Source organism: Trichosurus vulpecula, chromosome 5 (assembly GCF_011100635.1).
Source record: "Trichosurus vulpecula isolate mTriVul1 chromosome 5, mTriVul1.pri, whole genome shotgun sequence".
NCBI classification, from domain to species: domain Eukaryota; kingdom Metazoa; phylum Chordata; class Mammalia; order Diprotodontia; family Phalangeridae; genus Trichosurus; species Trichosurus vulpecula.
The window spans coordinates 5,207,486-5,226,641 of record NC_050577.1 but is presented as its reverse complement, the minus strand read 5'-3'; the positions used below and the strand labels follow the sequence as shown (position 1 = coordinate 5,226,641).

The 19,156-nt window shown below is 44.2% G+C and overlaps 1 protein-coding gene across 3 annotated transcripts in view; it reads right to left on the bottom strand.

Annotated features, from left to right (window-relative positions):
* The window catches only part of PHF14 (PHD finger protein 14), a 174,348-nt gene that overhangs the window by 9,224 nt on the left and 145,968 nt on the right, over window positions 1–19,156 (bottom strand). The window contains exon 18 of one of the 3 annotated variants that reach the window (XM_036759515.1): window positions 1,594–1,659. The exons of the other annotated variants lie outside the window; for them this stretch is intronic. Within the exon in view, the coding sequence (XP_036615410.1) occupies window positions 1,606–1,659 (54 nt within the window). The 3' untranslated portion in view covers window positions 1,594–1,605. Of the gene's footprint in view, window positions 1–1,593; window positions 1,660–19,156 lie in introns of those variants that run through there. 3 annotated transcript variants of the gene reach the window in all.

Here is a 19,156-nt window from a genome sequence, read left to right as displayed (position 1 = left end):
ACTCAAGAGCTCTAATCCCCTTGTCAACATCTAGCCCCTCCTGGAACACCTGGGAGGAAGGAGGAGCCTGCCCAGGTAGCCAAACAAAACAAGTCCACTCCCCAGACCACTGGACAGCTCAACACCAGATGGCACCTAGGATATTCCACCCCAATCTTCCCCTCTCTTGCCTGGAGAGTCTCATTGTCCTCCAAAGAATCCTCAAATGGCACAGACACCTCTGGGACCCTGAGCTCATGAGTGTCCTGAAGATGTGGTGCACAGGAGGGAGCACCAGACCCCAAGTGCTGGGTGACCAAGGTGGGCTGGATGCCACACCTCACATCATGCTGCCCAAGAGGGCACTGCTCTTTCTGGCTGCCGTATCTCACAGTTAATGTACTGAGCTTGAAATTTATTACAACTACAATCTTTGAAAACAATTATTTTAAAAAATGGTTTAAAATTTTATGGAAGCTCTTTTAACACCATTCACTTTCAAATGTAGCCCCTTCTCCATTTCCAACCCCATCAAGTCTCTTTTTGTAACAACGAAAAAAACCAAACCAAACCTTAAGTAAAGCCAAGTGACACGTCTGCTCCCTTTGGCAGTGTACGCATGCCACACCCAGGGCTCCCCATTTTTCCAACAGAAGGCTGAAGATGCTTTTCTTCATCTTTCGCTGGGGTCAAGTTTGGTCATTATAATTAAATAATATTAGATTCTCTCAGCTCTCTATAAAAAGTGCTCATCATAACAGTGCCATCTTTACTTGTGAAGCTGATTTTTTTTTTAAACTCAGGTGTAAATCATATTTAAATCTGACCTTTTATATTTGGTAAGTATTGGTTGGACCAGACAGCATCTAAGATTCCTTCCAAATAGCAAAAAATGATTGCTATATATCTGATAAGCAATGTTTAATATAAAAACAGACCAATAATTTTCAAATGGACAATTATGACTCAATTTTCCAATGTGATTGCTTATGTATAACAAGTGGTTATTTTTTTCACATTGTTTGGGTATTTTATTCTAGTTCATCAGGAGATATCAAGTTGTTTCTCACAAAAGCTAAATCAGACTTCTTTACTCTTGATTCAACTAATTCCCAAGATCCTTAGATTCAAAGTGTCCAATGTTCTAAAGAGAAAAAGGACCAAAATAATCCACCAAGGAAATACAAAAATGGTGCCAGAAGCCCGAAGGACTCAGGAATGTTCCTCACCAGACAGTGAAGCCACCTGCCCAGAGGCAGGGTTCTGAAGGCTAGGCTCCAGTCATCAGGAGGACCATGGAGTGAGCACCACTTCCCACTCTCACCACGATACCCATGTGGCCAATGAGGCTGCACGGGGGCTCATTCTACTCCATTAGGGAAGTCCGTGCTGTTGTCCTGTACTTGGCAGAAAGGGCTGCCCGTTGGCCAGCAGAGGTGCTGGCTCATTGTGTACCCATGGCTGGCTTACTGGCACGAGGGCCTCAGGAAGAGCCAGTGAGCATGAAACATGGATTGGGAAAGGCCTCCGGCATTTTGGAGGGATCCCTTGTAGAGAACTTATGGGAGGTCAAGGATTGCATAGGGTGGTTGATGATCTGCACCACTGGAGGGAATACCCACCCTCTCATCTGGAAGGATGATAGAAGGCTTCCAGGAAGAAGCAGCACCTGACCTGACCCTGAAGGAAGAGAAGGAATTCAACAGGTGAAGATGTTATACCAAAATATGCTTTGTAATTATTTGTACTTACTAATAAGAAACATACTTTAAAGGGCTAAAACTTTCAAAAGCCAATCTTTTTAGTGTATCCTCAGAGAACCAGAATCTGCAAATGTCTCCATTTCAAGCTAGATGCTCTTTTCCCTAGAGTGAGCCATTAATCTTCATACTTCCTCTGGAAATTAATAGCTCATTAGATACTCAAGTGACGCCACTCCTACAGCACATTAGTTTTTCACGGTTAGAACCAAGAAAGTTCATTCTGCTTTAAGAAAATTTAAGCCATTAAAAATTTTAGGAAATTTCATAAGATAAATAGGAGTATTGAACCTGCAACCTCAACAAAACTCCACAAATATGGCAAACTCAGCCTTATCCCCATGTCCTAACCCTTGTGAACAAGCAACCTGATGGCAACAAGATGGTGCCATGCCAAACACCCAGCCTCTGCCTAAGAGGGACAGAACAGAACTAATCAATGAGACCAACCAGCCAAGCACTCAACGGGAACAACCCCATTTTACTAATGGCTTGCTGGTGATGGTCACACAAGTGAGGGTCAGAACTGAGATCTGAACTCAGGTCTCCTGAGTCTGCTCCCCGCCGTGTGGCCTCCACCTGGGGTCAAAGCAATCAATCCTGTCATTTAGGACAACCCCACAGTTAGTACATGTCGGAGTATACATCAGTCTCTAAATCTTGCAGAAAGATTTCTAAGACCAGTCTGGAATTTTGAGAAATCTCTGAAAGCAGTCCAAGGTGGGGTGGGGGTAGAAGGTGACATGGGGTATTCAGACAATTGCATAGGCTTCTCTCCCCACCCTAACAGGAGTTCATTAAATTCAATCCAGAAAACATTCTGTGTAATGCACTGCGCTGGGGGTGAAGGTCTTTTTTAATTGCCTGACATTTTTGTGCCTTGGCATAAAAAGGGCAAAAATGAGACAGCCCTCAGCCCCAAGTAGTTTCCTTATATTACAATGGTAAGAACGACCTGTAACACAGGTGAGCAAACAAGGTAAAGGGAGCTCAAAAAGCTGGGGACATAAGGGAAGGCTTCCCAGAGGAGGCAGCATTGGAGCAGGGCCCTGAAGAACCCTCAGCCTTCCTTTTCTTGGTAGGGAGAGGTGAGCCAGAACAATGCCAAGAGGACACCAGGGACACAAGGGAAACCAAGCCTGTACAGCCCCATACACTCCCCTTGGAACTAGAAACTGCCCTCAGTACCTTTTCCCCCACATGCCCTGAGCAAACTGGCCTAAATGAGCTCCCAGAGACAGAATCTCCAAGAAAGGCTCTAACAACTTCTCCAGCAGATCGCCCGCTTTGAGGCTGGGCATGGAGAAAGGGGAAGGCTTAAACACAGAGTCAGAGATCAGTAGGGAGGGAAGGGCTGACTGGCAGAGAGGTGAGGCCATCCACGACCCTGCCAAGGCTCTCAATGACAGCTAGCTGCCTAGAACAAACACCACTTAATTACAATCCCGTATTACTACATAACTGAAAGAACTGAAGAGAAGAAAAGCGATGAAACAATATTAAGAATCACAAAATCATTCATTCACCATTGAAAGAGGAGTTTGATCTAGAACTTAGTGGCAAAAAGAAAAATTTAGCTTGTGAGAATGGAATATATCCCACTGCACTTTGGTTATGTTGGGAGTATCATCATGGGAAAACACAAAATTATTTCTGAAATATTGTTATATAACTGAGCCCATTCACGTGAAATAGCTATGTGGCATTCTTATTGGAGATAAAGGATTTCAATGCAATTGTTGGGGAAGTTGATGGGTGTATACTTCTAGGAATATCTAAAACAAACCTATGCCCTGAAGATCCCCACCCTGGCCGCCTCCCAGGATCTGTAAATCTGCAATGGATCAGATGTTGATGGCTCTTTAGAAATAAAATTCTGATGTGACTCTGGGATGTTCTTTTATTCCCCAAAATGCTTGTGTAAAGAGGATTTATGATTAAAGTCCACAGCTTTTTCATTTCTTTGACAGCTCCAAATGCAAAACCTTCCATTCCAAGGGAAGCAAGAGAACCCACTCTCTATAAAAAGCAGGACTGAGCCAAAGTTGAGAATGACTCGAGAAGCTCTTGAGGATTTTCCCAGAGTTCAAACCCAACAGTCTTAAAGGAAAACACCCCAAATCACACAGTATGCTGGCTTCCAACCTAATAAAACCAGAGAGTATTCTAAATTTAAATAGCTAAGAAGCTTCAGGTTTTGATGTAAAGAACACACATACGCATGATATGTAAGTATTCCTTCAACATATCACTTAAGCAGGCAGAGAGTGTCCTACATTTCATCTTGTTTTAGTTTTTTAACAAAAACAATAGTTGAACCCAGAGTTTAATAGGTGAAGGAAAATGTGTTGGATTACCTTCAGGAAATGAAGAACTCCCTCCGATGGCCTCCAGCACCCCCTGGAAATAAAGACTGATCCTTTTAATACCAACACACTAACAGCACTGAATGTGAACATGTTTGAGAGCAAGAGAAAGGCCCAGGGAGGATGTGAGCAGGTCCTCTGAAGAAGAACAGGAGGAAAAGATGTCATCCTAATGGAAGAGGAGGAGTCCTCCACATGGTGAGAGCTCAGCCGGCATGCTCAGATGTCGGGACCAAGAACCTGCAGGTTACTAGGCATGTGAAGGCCTGCAGGAGAGGGACGAGATGGGTCTTGGCTGACCCCAAAAGGCTCAATTAGGAGCACCAGGGAGAAGCTGCAGCAAGAAAAATCAAGCCTTGATGTCAGACAAAACTTCCTAACCACAAGAGCTGTCTCTAAACGGCAGGGGCGGCCTTGGGAGGTAATCGGACCGTACGTTGGAAGCCTCTAAGCAGATGCTAGATCGTCCCCTGTGGGAAATGCTACTGGAGGGATTCCTTTGGGGCATGGGCCGGGTGACAAGACCATCAAAGACCTTTCCAGCTTAAGCTGTATGATTTGGAGTCTGGGATTCCATGAAAGTGAGACAAGATTCCTGCATGCCTGTTGGGGGGGATGGGAAGACATGCACAAGCATCACCCAGGATACGGGTGGGACAGAACAGGAAGGCTGCCATCTATGTCCCTGATCTCATTACATCATCTTCTCCATTTCCAAAATCTACTACTGTGAAGGTTCATCTCCCAGGTTCACAACTCAAGCGCCATCTGTGCCTTCTTACTGTCCTGTGGCAAGCCCTGTTTCTACCTTCCCAGCCTTCCGTATTCTCCACTCATAGGTCACCTCCTCCTGCCCAGACTCTGGCAATGGTCTCCTGTCTGGTCCGCCTGCCTCTAGTTTGTACCACCCCCCAATCTGATCCCACTTTCATTCAACAGAGGTCTGTCAACACCCCCCCCCACCCTAAAATCACCTCTCACACCCTTTCTCCATTGATTTTTGGGCTAAGTTTAACAATGTATGTCAGTCTTAATCTAACTCAGCTATACTTCTATTGGGGACACTAGGGTGCCCAATCAGAGTTTGGAATCCACTGGCCAAGGCCATTGATTGCTCTGGAGAGCGAGGCTTGGCAAGATGAGAAGTTGGCAAAAAGTTCTTTTCAGGATCTTAGCATCTCTGAGAAGGGATACCTCCCTTGAGAGGGAAGCCCTTTCCATGTGTGCTTGATGGTGACGAACACTTTTTTCTTTTTTCCTCCTTTTACTTTTTTTCTTTTTTTTTGTCATTAGGCATGGCTCTCGGGGAGGTGGAAACAGGGAGAAATGCAGATGATGTAAAAGCAGAAAGTATCGATGAAAATCTACTTTTAAAAGAATACTGGCTTTTAGAACCCAGCCCTCCAGGCCACTGAATTGCAGGACTAGTACAATGGGTCTGAAACCAGAGAGGTAAAAATCCCATCATGTTTGGTTATAGTCCAGCCCCATTATTCCTCTGGAACTCCACTCCCTGGAACACTGCAAACTGCTCTGCCATCAATGTCTCAGGGAACTGCCCGAGGCAAGGAGCGTCTAACCGGCATGTCCAGGGTGGCACATACAGAGCAGGAAGAGGCCAGATCTGAAGCCAGGTCATCTCCATCTATGTTCCTCTAGAACCCCCAAAGCTCCCAGATTCATTTAGGAGGAAGCTCACCAAGGAGAAGGAGCCACTTAGACCCTCCTTGGATTCAAAGCAAAACCAAGTCCTTTAATATCATGAGTTTTAACTGTGTCCTAACTTGTGAATTCAGTGTGAAGTAACTAACGCGCTTTATTAAATAAGTTTCACTGCCTTATCGCAGAATAATTAATTTCTTCTATCGCATTAATGGCATTCTTATCATCAGTAATGCGCTAATGCAGTTTGAAAGCTGAAACCACCAAGTGACCAATTAGAAGATTTGGGACACTCAGGAAATTGGCTGCGTGTCACACAATTATTTTGTAACCTATCAGTTACTTCCAGAAATAGAACAGTTCCACTTTTGAAATCTTACAGAATGTTTCTTTTTAAGGCAGCTCTGGGGATCAGACAAGATGAACTCTGGGGTGTCTCCCAGACCTCAATCCCCACGTTTCCCACGTGGTAGGTATCTTTTTACAGCCTTGCCCCAAATCTAAGGGTGAATCGATAGCTCGTGCCAACTTTGCAGGCTTCTCTCCCGCGGCATACTTATGTCTCCCCGTACACAGGCTAGGTCTTCTGTGCTCACCAGAGCCTCTGGCCAGGCCCGAGCTGATGATCCTGGAGCCTCCGGGCTACAGCCAAGACTACCAAGCATCCACAGAAAGTATTGACAATCGACATCGCACCAGGAGCAGCGGGCTACTCCTGGGGCTGGGACAGAGGACAGGGGACATTGCAGAACAGCCAACTGTGATGGAATGCCTGGCTAGATTCAATCTGAAATCAGCATTGATTTTAGAGCTAGCTTGAAAGCAAGATTTCCTTTGATATATGATCATCTGCATGAAAACAGATTCTGCTGTTTGGTTAATTTTTAAGGAACTGAATTAGAAGTGATGAAAGAGGAATATTTCTTTTGACCATGAATCACGTGGGAAAAAACCCAGGTGATCAAGCAGTCCTTAATTATCAACAGGGCACGCACGACAAGTTAAAAATCCCGGGTCAGCTTCACCTACTGCCCAGCACACTACTCTGTCTCACCATCGGGGCAAGGTACAGTCATCAAGAGCTGGCTAAGTAAACAAACGCACAAATACCAAAATTCTTGACATAAAAAGAAGATGCATTTGACAACTAATTCTGTGGACTTTGAGATGACATGATATTTTGCACCTTCTGTGTGGGGGTTCCTTTCCATGGGCACAGAACACCCAGGGTTCACAGGGTTGCAGAGCAGATGGATTTAAAAATTGTGTGAAAAAGAGAAAGATTAAATCCAGGAGACGGAGCGAGGCCCCAGGCACTCAAATGACAATGTTTTTCCACAGAAGTGGGAAACTGTCAGTACCTATTCTTTACCAGCTTGAGGATATACTGCCCTGCCATGTCAGGAACCTGCTGCCCTTGGGTACGAGGCACAGTCAGACACTGGCTCATGCCTGAGGCCTTCTGGCTTGGTGGAACACAGTGGAGGATGAGCTCCACGGGCACGTCAGGGAGGACAAAGCACCGGAGAAAATTCTGGGTGAGCAGATGATTCAGAAAATTGCCACATGGTCTGAAATTGGTTTGTAAAAGATGAAAACACAGGGCAAACAAGTATTTTGACAAGCAAAAACAAAAAAATAACCATTCTTCCCTTTTCCACCTATTTAGACTATCAACAAAAGAATAATTCATGAGTTAACTTAAAAGGAACTAAATGCTGATGCCCAGGTTGTTATGATTATAATTTTCAGAGATGAATCCAACTAATTAAGATACATCATTAGGACAAGAAAAGATTTTCCTGGCTGCTTTCTGTACCTCGCTTTCTTTGTAGCAAATTTGAAAGGTGCCATCTAAGTCATCATTAAACATGCTGACAATAGTCTCTCTGACGCAGTGGATGTGACCCTGGGCAAATCACTTAACTGCTACCTTGCCTCAGTGTCCTCGACTGTAACATGGGGATGAAAACGGTGCCTAGCTCACAAAGTTGTTGTGGAGATCCAATGAGATATATTAGTAAAGAACTTAACACAGTGCCTGTTCAGCAAATGTTCATTCCCTTCCCCCTACTAGGCAGTCCCACTTTCCTCCACAAAATGTTCCTACACATTGTGTCATAAAGTAGGTTATCAAAAAGAATATCCAGCTTCCCTCAAAGGAAGTCCTAAGTGGGACTGAGGAACAAAAGGCACAAGAATTCAGTTGTCATTTGTATCATAGTCATCTGAATATGAAAACTATCCTAAAGATCTCAGTTCGCTTTCCTATACTAATAAAATGATACTATTTATTATGCAAGGAAAAAAGAATTATTAGAAAAAATCTTTAAAGCATGTATTATAGCTCTATTAATGAAGTCATTAATCTGATGACAGCAAATGCAATAAGAGTCATTTAGCATTAGCAATATCTTTGGTAAATGTAACTGCCTTTGCATTAGCATATTTCATTATCAAATACTTCCTAAAATGGTACATTTAACTATATTTATTTGATTAGAAAAGTGGTTCTTATAATAAGAAGTTTGGCAAAATGTATATCCATGCAGAATATCATTTTGGGAGAAAAATGCTCTAAAATTATAGAAAGGCTCATTACTTTATTATGATTGGTTCTGCTGCTAACTAGTGATATGAGCTGGAGTAAATTGCTAACCTCTCTGGGACTCAGTTTCTTCAGCTGTAACACGAGAGTGCGCCTGGGTGAGATGATCGTGAAGGTCCGACCGGGTATCAGAACGTTTCTGGATAGAGAGCTCAGCTGCCATGTAACATCCATCTCATTCAAGTACCTGGGGACCATAGGCAGTGTTGTGCCCTGGGCAAGTCTCTGTGGTCACAATACCATGAAGAGAGCATCTTGACTTTCAGGCTGGCAACCATCAGCAGGAGCTCCGATGTCCCAAAGAGTGGCTACGGGAAGCTGACAGGCATTTAGTGAGACGTAGCCGCTTGCAAGGACCACGCAGAGAGGGCCATCTATGGGCTTCACCAAGACTAAGAGCCAGCAGTCACTAGTTTAATGGCAGCTAAAATAACATGGAATGGAAGGTCTTCCTACTGCAGACTGAGTAGGAGGCAAACCTCAGTCATTCAGGAACCCATAATGGGAGTGGTAGAGACTAATCACGCGCCTTCCTAGATGTCCTGGCAGCTTTTCAGAGGGGCTGTGGCTAACAGACTCACTGCTTGGCACCAACATGGTGGCAATCTTTTTGTTGTTCAGCCACGTCTGACTCTCCTTGACCCATCTGGAGTTTTCTTGCCAGAGATCCTAGAGCGGTTTGCCATTTCCTTCTCCAGCTCATTTTAAAGATGAGGAACCTGAGGCAAACAGGTCGAAGTGACTTGCCCAGGACCATACAGCTAGTGAGTGTCTGAGGTTAGAATGGAACTCAAGCAGATGAGTCTTCCTGACTCCGGGCTGTGTGCTCCACCCGCTGTGGCGCCCTCTAGCTGTGATGATGTTAGTGCCCCAGTTTGGTCCCTGGACAACAGGGGCTTTCAAGTAAAAGTTAAAAAGGAAGCCAGGACAGTCTTCTAATCTTGGTGATGACACCTACAAACATGAGCCCACTTCACCAGGACTCCCAGGAAAGTCCCCATGATTCACACTCACAATTCACAGGACATGGGAGAAGAGAAATACCTGGCACACAGGTCTATTCATGTGCCCACGATTCACTCCTATTTGCAGTTTATTGTGTGTTCAATTTTGTCTCATTTTATTTGTTCCTTATGAGTTGGTGCTTGGTTCTAGACCAGAAATTCAGCTGAAAGCATCACTCTATTGCAGGAGCCCTCACTTGTGATCTCTGACAGATTCGCTTGGAGCAAGTACTCCCCTGGCTCCTAGTGTTTGTGGAGTGGAAAGCTCCCTGGCTCTGGGGTCAGAGGGCCAAGTTCAAATCTCACTCCCTGGGTCACTCATTTTTGTAAAATGGGCGGTCCGGACCAAAAGCACTCGGAGGTAGGTTCCCTCTTCTTGGTCTAAGATCACAATTGATTGACACCACCAGAAACTGGAGATGGACTGCACAGCTTTGGTGATGTGCACTTGGTCCTATTCAGGCTTTATGGAGCAATCAGGTGCTCAACACAGCAGTTTACCTGGGGCTTTTGAAATGTGATCTTTGCCTTGCCAGGTTTTTGGTGAGGAGAGAGTTAAACTTGCCACAAATATTTAAATAAAATACTCATGCCCTCCTGTAATTCATGACAGATATATTTTCAAGAAGTAAAATGCTGATGGTATCTGGGTTATAAGCTTACTGCTGAAATGATTTAGGTAGTTTTTTCTCCCACACAATAACAGTGTAAGGTCTTTCTTCCTAAGCAATGAATTACAGTTGACACCTCAAACCTATTCTCCTATATCTCCAAGTTCAGAAAAATGAGAAAACATAAATATTTATTCTAAATATAGAGGACACAGGACACAGATAAAAACGACCCACTACGGGAGGATGAATAATTCTTAAGCACGCTGGTACTTAAAGTTCTAACAGTAAAGGACACCCAGGGTTTCTGTCCATTTTGTATTCGAAGATACTTGAGGTTAGTGAGTAAATACAAATTCAGGAACGTCAGATCTTTGAGATGAAGTGTATTTTTGGCTCAGTGGTAGGTGCTAACAATAAATTCAACATGTCAAAGGAAAAAGGACTCAGTAACTCTTATTTGAATGAGTGTTGATGGTAGCAAACTTTGTCATGCAGCTTTTTTTCCATGCATGTAAGCTTCTATATACGTTTCTTTCTTATTAACCAGTGCTATTTGTTTAAGGAAATGATTTAATTCACTTTTCCTAATGTTTCTAATCTTAATGCATAATCACAAAATACATGTAGAAAATATAACAGTAACCATTTGCCCATGTCAGCAGGCTATTTAAAGATCAGAAAACAGTAAAGAAGGAATAAGAAAGAGAGATGCCCTTTCAATATGACCAGATTTTACCCAAACTCTATACATCCCCCGCCCAGGGTTAGCACTAAGTTCTGCCCGCAGCAAGTGTTTAGCAACTGATGAATTGAATCGCTTACCACTCAGAATGTACTTGGTAAGTCCAGGGGAAGAAAAATCAAAATCTAAAACCAGATTTGTTAACTTTTATTATTATGACTAAGGCAATTAGAATCTCATAATTTAACAAGGAATGTTGGATACAGGCATCTCTCCCTTAATGAAATGGAAATATTGAGGCCCTGCATTATTTGCCCATCAACTTTCTTCCTAAGACTAGAAGTATCCTACTGGAAGAGAAAAAGGGTCACCATGTGTGACATTATCAGCCAAGTAAAGGAAGCAGATGCACCAAAGGCTGAGCATTCACACAGTAAAACAAAACAAAACCAATAGATGCAAAATACCCATGACCAAGTCAATGCTGGGCAACTGTCTAGGTAGTTCCAGAGGAGAGACACTACACACAGATAGACGTGGACCTGGGTCCAGAATTGGACAGGAGGAGAACACTGAGAGAGGTCACAGTGCTCTCCATAACTGCAGCCCAACATAAAACACTATCTGTTGAACAGTCTCCCAGTGACGTTTCATGGCTGTGAATCATGGAAGCCCACAATGGCCACAGAACTCAAGCTGCAGGTGACCCAATGGAGAGAAAGAGGTCCAGTAGGTATAAATAGGCTGAGTTGATAGACATTACCCACATGAAGTATTGTATAAGGCATCCATCCTCTAGGAAGAAGGAGCCCAGACTTCTGCAGGGAGCTAGAGCAGGAATATACAGGCAGACCCACAAGAAATGGGAAAACCCAGAGCAAAGGCTTCCATGCTTGCTTCTTCCCCAGAGGATTGACAGAAGGCCCTGGACAAGAATCACATGGAGAGGGAAGGTGTGGCTGGAGGGCACAGGGGGCAGAAGCTGAGGCCATGAGGTCAGGGAGATGGAGGGTCTGCTGGAGCCCAAGTCACCGTTGGTTAGCTCAGTAAGGGCACCGAGTGTTGTCAAAGTGAGCTTTCCCTTATCTTAGCCCTGTATCTGCTTCAGGGCCTTCTCCGGAGGCTCTTCACCAACAGTGGTTGATTCTCTAAAGCTAAGGGGCTGAAACATCTAACGTCCTACTTACCAAATTTAGAGGAAAAGCTGGAGAACCAGTGCACTGCGCCAGTGTCAACCAGAGAGCGTCTCATGATGGGAGGACTCACTTTTGGCATTCACAACCAGGTCTGGACAACACTGATCAGTCCCATGGGGGTCCCAGAGGGGGGATCACTGCTCAACAACATTCATGACTTTTGTGGCTGCTCTTATGTTGTTCTGTTTTGTTTTTTAACATTGCTGATTCTCCTAAGAGCCATGAATTTCAGCTTTACGAGACGCTGGGGGCATAAACAATGTGGAGATTTAAGAATGGTACAAAAATATAGGTATTCGCAACGGATGGCTCCACTGTTGAGAGGCATCCCGATGAGAGAATACCTCCCACCACTTCACTATGGGGAGTCTCTATTCTGCGGCTCCTGTTTCTCTCCATGACTTGGATACGCTTCCTTTCCTTCAGAAAACTGGGAGGGGCAGTCAGGAAGTGGAAAGTTTTGTTTTTTAAAAACCTAACTTTTCTCCCCCATCGAGTCTGTGCTAAGGAAGGCTGCATGGACACTAGAGTAACTACGACAAAACTGGGCTTAAGAGAGAACCACTTTTATTCAAACTTGACATTTACATGGATTAAATGCTTTGGATAATTCCTCTTCACTTCTCTCATGTAAACACAAATTTAGTCTACTACTAGTCTACTAAACAAAATTAATTCTGCTAGTATTTATCTTTACCCCTGAATCTTTCAAGTAAACAAAACTTCAAAAGAAAAACTACCACAGAAATTCAGCACTGGAAGCAATCTCGTTTATAATTTACTCTAAGCCAAACCTGAATGAGGCCCTCTTTGTGCAGCAGACTCAGAACATGGCAGACCACAGCTCAAGATTATCTTCTTCTACAAGATGCTCTCCCAGATCCCCCAACTTTACCGGCCATCACCGTAATCTTGGATTCAACTGTGCTGTGCTTTTTCTGTATACTGTCTGCTGTGCACACACACACACACACACACACACACTTATCTCTCTCCTCAATAGGAACAGAAGGTACTTGAATGCAGGGATTGTTTCTCTCTTTGTCTTTGCACCCCCACAACGGAACATACATAGATGCCCATTTTAAGACCTCAAGTGAAGGGAAACCTGGTCTCTCAAAGCAGCCTTTACTTGTTCTCTTGTTTTGTGGCCTTGCATGTTACAAGTCAGTAACTATTCTCTCTGATGTCCCTTCTAGTCATTGAAGAGAGTGACAAGTCCTCTATAGCATGAATGCTCCAAGCTCCCTCCACCCTCTTAGGGCATGAACCCCAGGTCCTTCATCAGGCTGACTGCCTTCTTCTGCACATTCTCCAGGTGGTCAACAACCTTACCCAATGGTGGTGACCAGTCAGAACTGAATGCAAGAGTGCAGATGGTCTGAGCAGGGCAGGGAGGACGAGATGACCGCCTCCTCATTTATACTCCAGCCCAAGCCAAGAACAGCTTTCTTGGCCTCCAGATCCTACCAGTGGCTCAAACGAAGCTCACAGCAGGACTTGGGAAAATTATCCTTCAAACCCAGATGAAGACTCTGCACTGACCCTTCTTCCAGTTGTTTTAGTAGATTTAGGAAATGTTCGGGAATGCTACAAAGATTTGCAATCCTGACTCCTCCATTCCATGGCTAGCTAGCTCTCATTCCCCAGTTCTGGGGCACTGAATGTCAAAGCCAAATGCCATCTATGTTTTTATCAAGGTCACTGATAAAAATGTCCAAGGGCCAAGGCCAACCACAGACTCCCAGGGCACAGCTCTAGAAGATTCTCAACCCATCAGTCAGCATTCATTAAGCTCACACTATGTGCCAGACATTGAGGACAAAAGCAACAGTCTCTAACCACAAAGAGCTTACATTCTAACGGGTGAGATGTGTAAATAAGTGCAACAGATACCAGGTACACTTCATGCCAGCATAGGCACCAATGGCATGCAGGACCCAGCAGGACTGCAGAGATGAGGCTTGAAGGAAATCAAGAATTCCAAGAGGAAGTGAAGAGACAGGTCATTTGAGGTAAAGACCTGAGGAGCCAAAGGGTTTTGTGTAAGCAGGCCAATGGGGACTGAAGAAAGAGTGCAGGAATGAGTAATAATACAGAAAAGGGAGACTGAGGCCAGCTTGGGAAAAGCATTAAAGGCCAAAGGGTTGATGGAGCTCCTAGCACTGAAGAGAAGTGATGTGATGGGACCCATGCTGGCAGCAGAGAGCAGATCAGGATGGCTAAAGTAACAGGGGGAGGGCCTCAAATAGAGTGGGAACTATGGGAGGGGGAGCAGGGGTCTAGCCAAGAGATTTGTAGCAGAAAAGAAGACAAGACCTTGAAAATGCCTGGATCTGTCACTAAGAGTGAAGACCTGAGGATGCCAGTGGCCTCAATCCAAAGGATGGTGGTACATGCAACAGAAAGCAGGAGGGCAGGGAGAGTTTTTCCAAAGGGGTGCTCCAGGAGGCTGGAGTAAAGAAGAGGTTCGACATAGCTCTTTAGGGAGGAGGAAGATGCCCTCGCTGCAGTGATGATCCAGGCAAGAAGAGACAGACGCTTCAGGCTGGTGTCTCCCAGATTCTTTCAAACCCCTCGCAGTTCACATAGATCTCTTTCCACATAAACAGCACCAGAGACTCTCCAGAGGAGGAAACATCTTCTGCCAGTCCCGGCTGGCAGTTCTCTCAAACATCCCCATGCTAAAACAATTGCCTCCAACGGGGGAGTCTAGGTGACTTGTTCTTAGGAGATGCTAATCCCAAGTCTTCCCAGTGTGGAGGCCTGGTGAGGGTTCTGGCTGCTAGATGATGCATCTGCTTAGCGAGTCTATCCTTTCTGAAATGTATACTGACCCTCCCAGGCTTAGCATGTTTTTGAGTCTGGCAGGAATTGAAATGAGGCTATAGCTTTCAGACTCCACACTTACCATTCACATTCTCTACGTCTTTCAATGATCACCGAGAACAGCTCCCTGCTCAATATTCAACTGACCCCTGGCCAGGGGTCAAGGGCAGCTGGGGGCTCTCTTACTATCTCCCCACTTCTCCAGGAGCCACATCAAAGCCACCCTGGCAGCAGGCACAGAAGCCAAAGAAGAGGCAGCCAGTCAGCTTTGCCTGTTTTTTGATCATCTCCTTACTGTCAAGTTTATTCCCTGAGGCATCTGTTATTTCTCAGTATTATCTGGCAATGAGACAAACTCTCTCACATTATGGCAGACTCAAAAATGAACATTTCTATATGGAATATGTTGAAAAATGCAATTTGTCACTAAATACTTTCCCTGTGTGGTAACCTATTTGTCTCTCTGTTCAGAATCAAATCTGGATTCCTAGCCACAGGGCTGACTCTGCCAGGTCCCTTTCGTTATGAATACATTTGAGTGACTCCACTTTGGTTACTATATAATACGTAGATACAGTCTTCATCCAAACAGGACATATCTTTGTAAAGTCCTTTAAATATGATTTCCAACCAATGGCTCCACATTTCTATTTGCATTTAATTTCCTCTCAATACTAAATTCATCAGAGTGTGACAATTAATTAACTTAATTAGGCTAACTTAATTATGCTCTTTCATAGGTCAACATGTAGAGCTACTCAGATAATAGCAGAGCGTGTAAAGTTAATCTTCTTGCATAATGCAAATGATGCCAAGTCATGTATTAAATACCTTCCAACCAACAGCTAGTGGCCATGTGTCCTGAAGGGCAGGGATGGCGGAAAGGTAAAGTCCAGACAAGCGCTGGAAGTGGTGCCGAATTACAACCATGACACTTTAAAAGGATGGCTGCCTGTCAATGGCCTCCAACAGATAGTTTGGGGAAAAGTCCTTCTGAACTCTGTTCATCTCTGCTCTCGGGGTCTCCAGACTGGCGGAAACTTCCCCTTTTGGGAAAATTATGTGAGCACATCCAGAGATTTGACTTCAGTAATGGCTGCTTCTGAAGCAAAGCTTGGTGTCAAAGAAAGCCCTTCCAGGCTTCTCCATGCCCTTCGATGTTGGCTCTTGACTCCAATGCCTTTGATTTGACAAAGGAATTACTCTATTTAATAAATCATGGGACTCACAGCCCAAATCACTAATCTGTAAACTAAACATAACTTGGCACAGTTCCCAAAATATGATTCAATAGTGAAGTAGATGGTTAAAATGATTCCAGAAACACTCTCTGTGAAGGGGAGGGAAAGGGAGAGGAAAATGAATGTGGAGGGCCAGCTTTGGCGGCTCACCTCACCCACTGCTGCAGGCCCTTAGCGGGTGAAGCAGGGGAACACTCAGGACAGGGCTTGGGAACCCTGGGGGAGGGAGGAGGGAGATGTCGAGGTGTTCCATGTGCTAAGAAACTCACAGGTTTGGAATAACCAAGAAGGATGCCCACGCGAGGTTTTCTCCATAACGCAACAGAAAGTGGGTTTGGAGCAAGGCATTTGTCTGTCTAGCAGTTCTCTGAATCAGGAAGAAATGCTGGACTCTGTGCTTTAGTTCCAGTCATTCACAGCAAAACATTCCTGAGAGATATTAATGCTATTATATTAATATCTAATTATTAATTGTGATCCACCCTTTTCCTTCATTTTCTGTAAAGGCCCAGCTCCTGTTAAGATCAATCTGTCTCCAAAGGGCATAGCTCCTAGTTCTCAAGGCCCCATCCAATAGAAGGCCTAATTTCTGTTTAGTATAAATAGAGTCCAGTCTGGGCTAGGCCCTACCTTGAGGGAAGGAACCCCTGTCCTTGAACTTCTCCATTACAGTTTAGTGTGACCCAGCTTATGAAGAAGAGATCCAGTCAGAGAGGTCTAAATGGAGATAGATTCCCCTGTCTGGACTGCTGGAGGTGGCTGAGTCTCATGATCAAGCCATGTTCTCAGCAGGAGGTTCTGAAGATTGTTAGCCCACCTCCTCATTAAATGTCCACCAATCATGGTTGATTTTCACTGATCAGGGGAACTCCCTTTCAAAAGGTATTAAGGGTGTCTCAGGGTCTCCCTTGGCACCTTTGGTTACTGAGAAAACCAATGACCATTAATTTATTGTTTGCTGGCTAGCCTAACTAATAAATTGATTATTAATTACCCAGCAACTCTGTCTCTTGAAGTTTTCATTTGTTACATTCCTCAATCTCCCAACCCAAGGGGATCTCTAGAACAGAACCCTGGCAAGAGTACTTTACTTTCAGAAGCTCTCAACTGTTCCCTAAAAAGTGAAGTGCATCAGACATCTGCCTGACAAACTGCATTACAAAGAAAACCTGGGCTTCCCAACAGCAGTATCAACTCTAAAAAGTGAATAACAGAACGAAAAAAACCCTATAACCATTAGGTGTTCACACGTTGTTAGGTTAATATTTTAATTTGATTCTAAATTAAATTCACTAAAGAATGAACAAGAACTCAATCATGAAAAAATAAAATATTCAAATGGTTCAATTAAAGGAGTTTAATTTACAGCTACTGAGAACAAAATTAAAAAAAAAATAAAAAGGCACAGGTATGTTGGAAAAATAGTGGTCTTTAAATTACATTTACAAGAGAGTTCAATGAAAAGAGCCAGCCTCGCTTATTTCTAGAGCTTTCCCGGTCTAATTCAATGGGGCGACTGGTTGTACTTCTGACCCCTTCCCTGATTTATCCTGAAATCTCATCTCCTCCTTGAAACCTTTAGGGCCGAGGGCTAGAGAGAGGTAAGAAATCTTCCAGGGTCTGACACTACCTCAACCTGAAAGATCTCACCTACATTTATCATCACCCCAACTGAAGTTATCCTTCTGTGCAAATAAAAAGTCTTGGAATGCCCATGTGTCTGTATGACAGTTCACTAGAAGCCAAGGAACAAACTTCCCTTGAAATCATGATTCAGAATATGGCTGATAAGGAATAAAAAAAAAATAGCCAAAGTTGAACAAAGCAGTAAGCGAGAAAAAAACAAAAAAAACCAAAAGGAAAACATAACTAATTGGCAAATGAGAAAAATACCTCCCTCGAGCCCCTCCAACTGACGTCAGAAGGTCCTATTGTTTTTGTAGCAGCCCAAGACTCTCCTAGTAGAACTGATTCAAAATAAATAGGAACCAAGAATTATTTGCATACAATGGCTTCTGACTGGTTCCTCAGTGCCCGTAGCCCTCGAGGCCCCCCAAATACCAGCTTGTTAGTGGGGAGAGTCACATGGCCATAGAACAACCGGGCTTTGTAGCAGATGCTCAAAATCCCCCACCAGGGCTATGCTGAAGAGACAATTTGTCCTAAAGACCTTAATCGATCCATTCCATGAAATGCCTTCTGCAGACAGGAAGGAGAAAAGGAGGGAATCTGCCTTAAGCAAAAGTATCACTATTCCCTTCTCTCTGTTCATGGTTCTAGTTCCCAGATTCCGGCCACTCCCAAAGGGCCAGGGCTACACAAGAAAAGGGTGAGTCTGGGCAAATCCGTCATGGCAGCTGACACTGCCAGCACAAACTTGTTTCACTCAAGGACCCCAGCCGAGAGGCTGGGGCATTTACTGAGCGTCCAGCAAAGGGCTTACTATTTATTTTTACATCAAGGGAGTTTAAAACTACACATAAAAGGAGGTTAACAAGTAAAACTTCTCTACAATCAAGACCCCCTCTCTATTTAGAGCCTGGGCTCTGAGGAAAGTGCCTGAAATGGTCTTTGGAGTAAGTGGGCCTGTCTAGAGATTTTGACAAAACTCTCTTTTCTACCTTCACTCAGAATTCTTCTATTCCATGCATGTTAAAATGTTTGTATGCAGGTAAACATGTAGCAAGGTAGGTGTGAAGGCTGGCATAGGATCACTTCTCCCCTCCCAAACACAGCTGGACTTATCTTCCATGTGTGCTAGTGATCCAGTGTACAGCAGGCCAGTACAGCTGGGAAGGCTCTTCCTCATTCCTAGGGCTTTTCTTCCCCTGGAAACTCAGAATAGCAGCTCTTTGGCCAAAGGTTGGTTGGTAAAAGGCACCAGGTGTTGGGGGGCCAGGCGTCTCTCGAATTCCCAGAGCAACATTTATAGAAACTAATGTGCTCCCTGAGATGAGCTGGCAGATGGTGTCATGGGTCACCAAAAGCCTCCTTGTGAGGACGAGTGCTGGCATGGGGCTTCTTTCCCTCAATGCGCAGCATTCTGGCAAGCGGAGCAGAATCTAGGGCTGGAAGGACTCAGCCTCAAATAGTGAGGAAGAACTAGTTTCCCAAAACAAACCCAAAAATGTTGACTTTCATTTTCAAGAGAAATGAGAAAATCTGGTTCCTTTTGGTGCTTACCTAACAAAAGGTCTTTGTGATGGCTTTGCTGG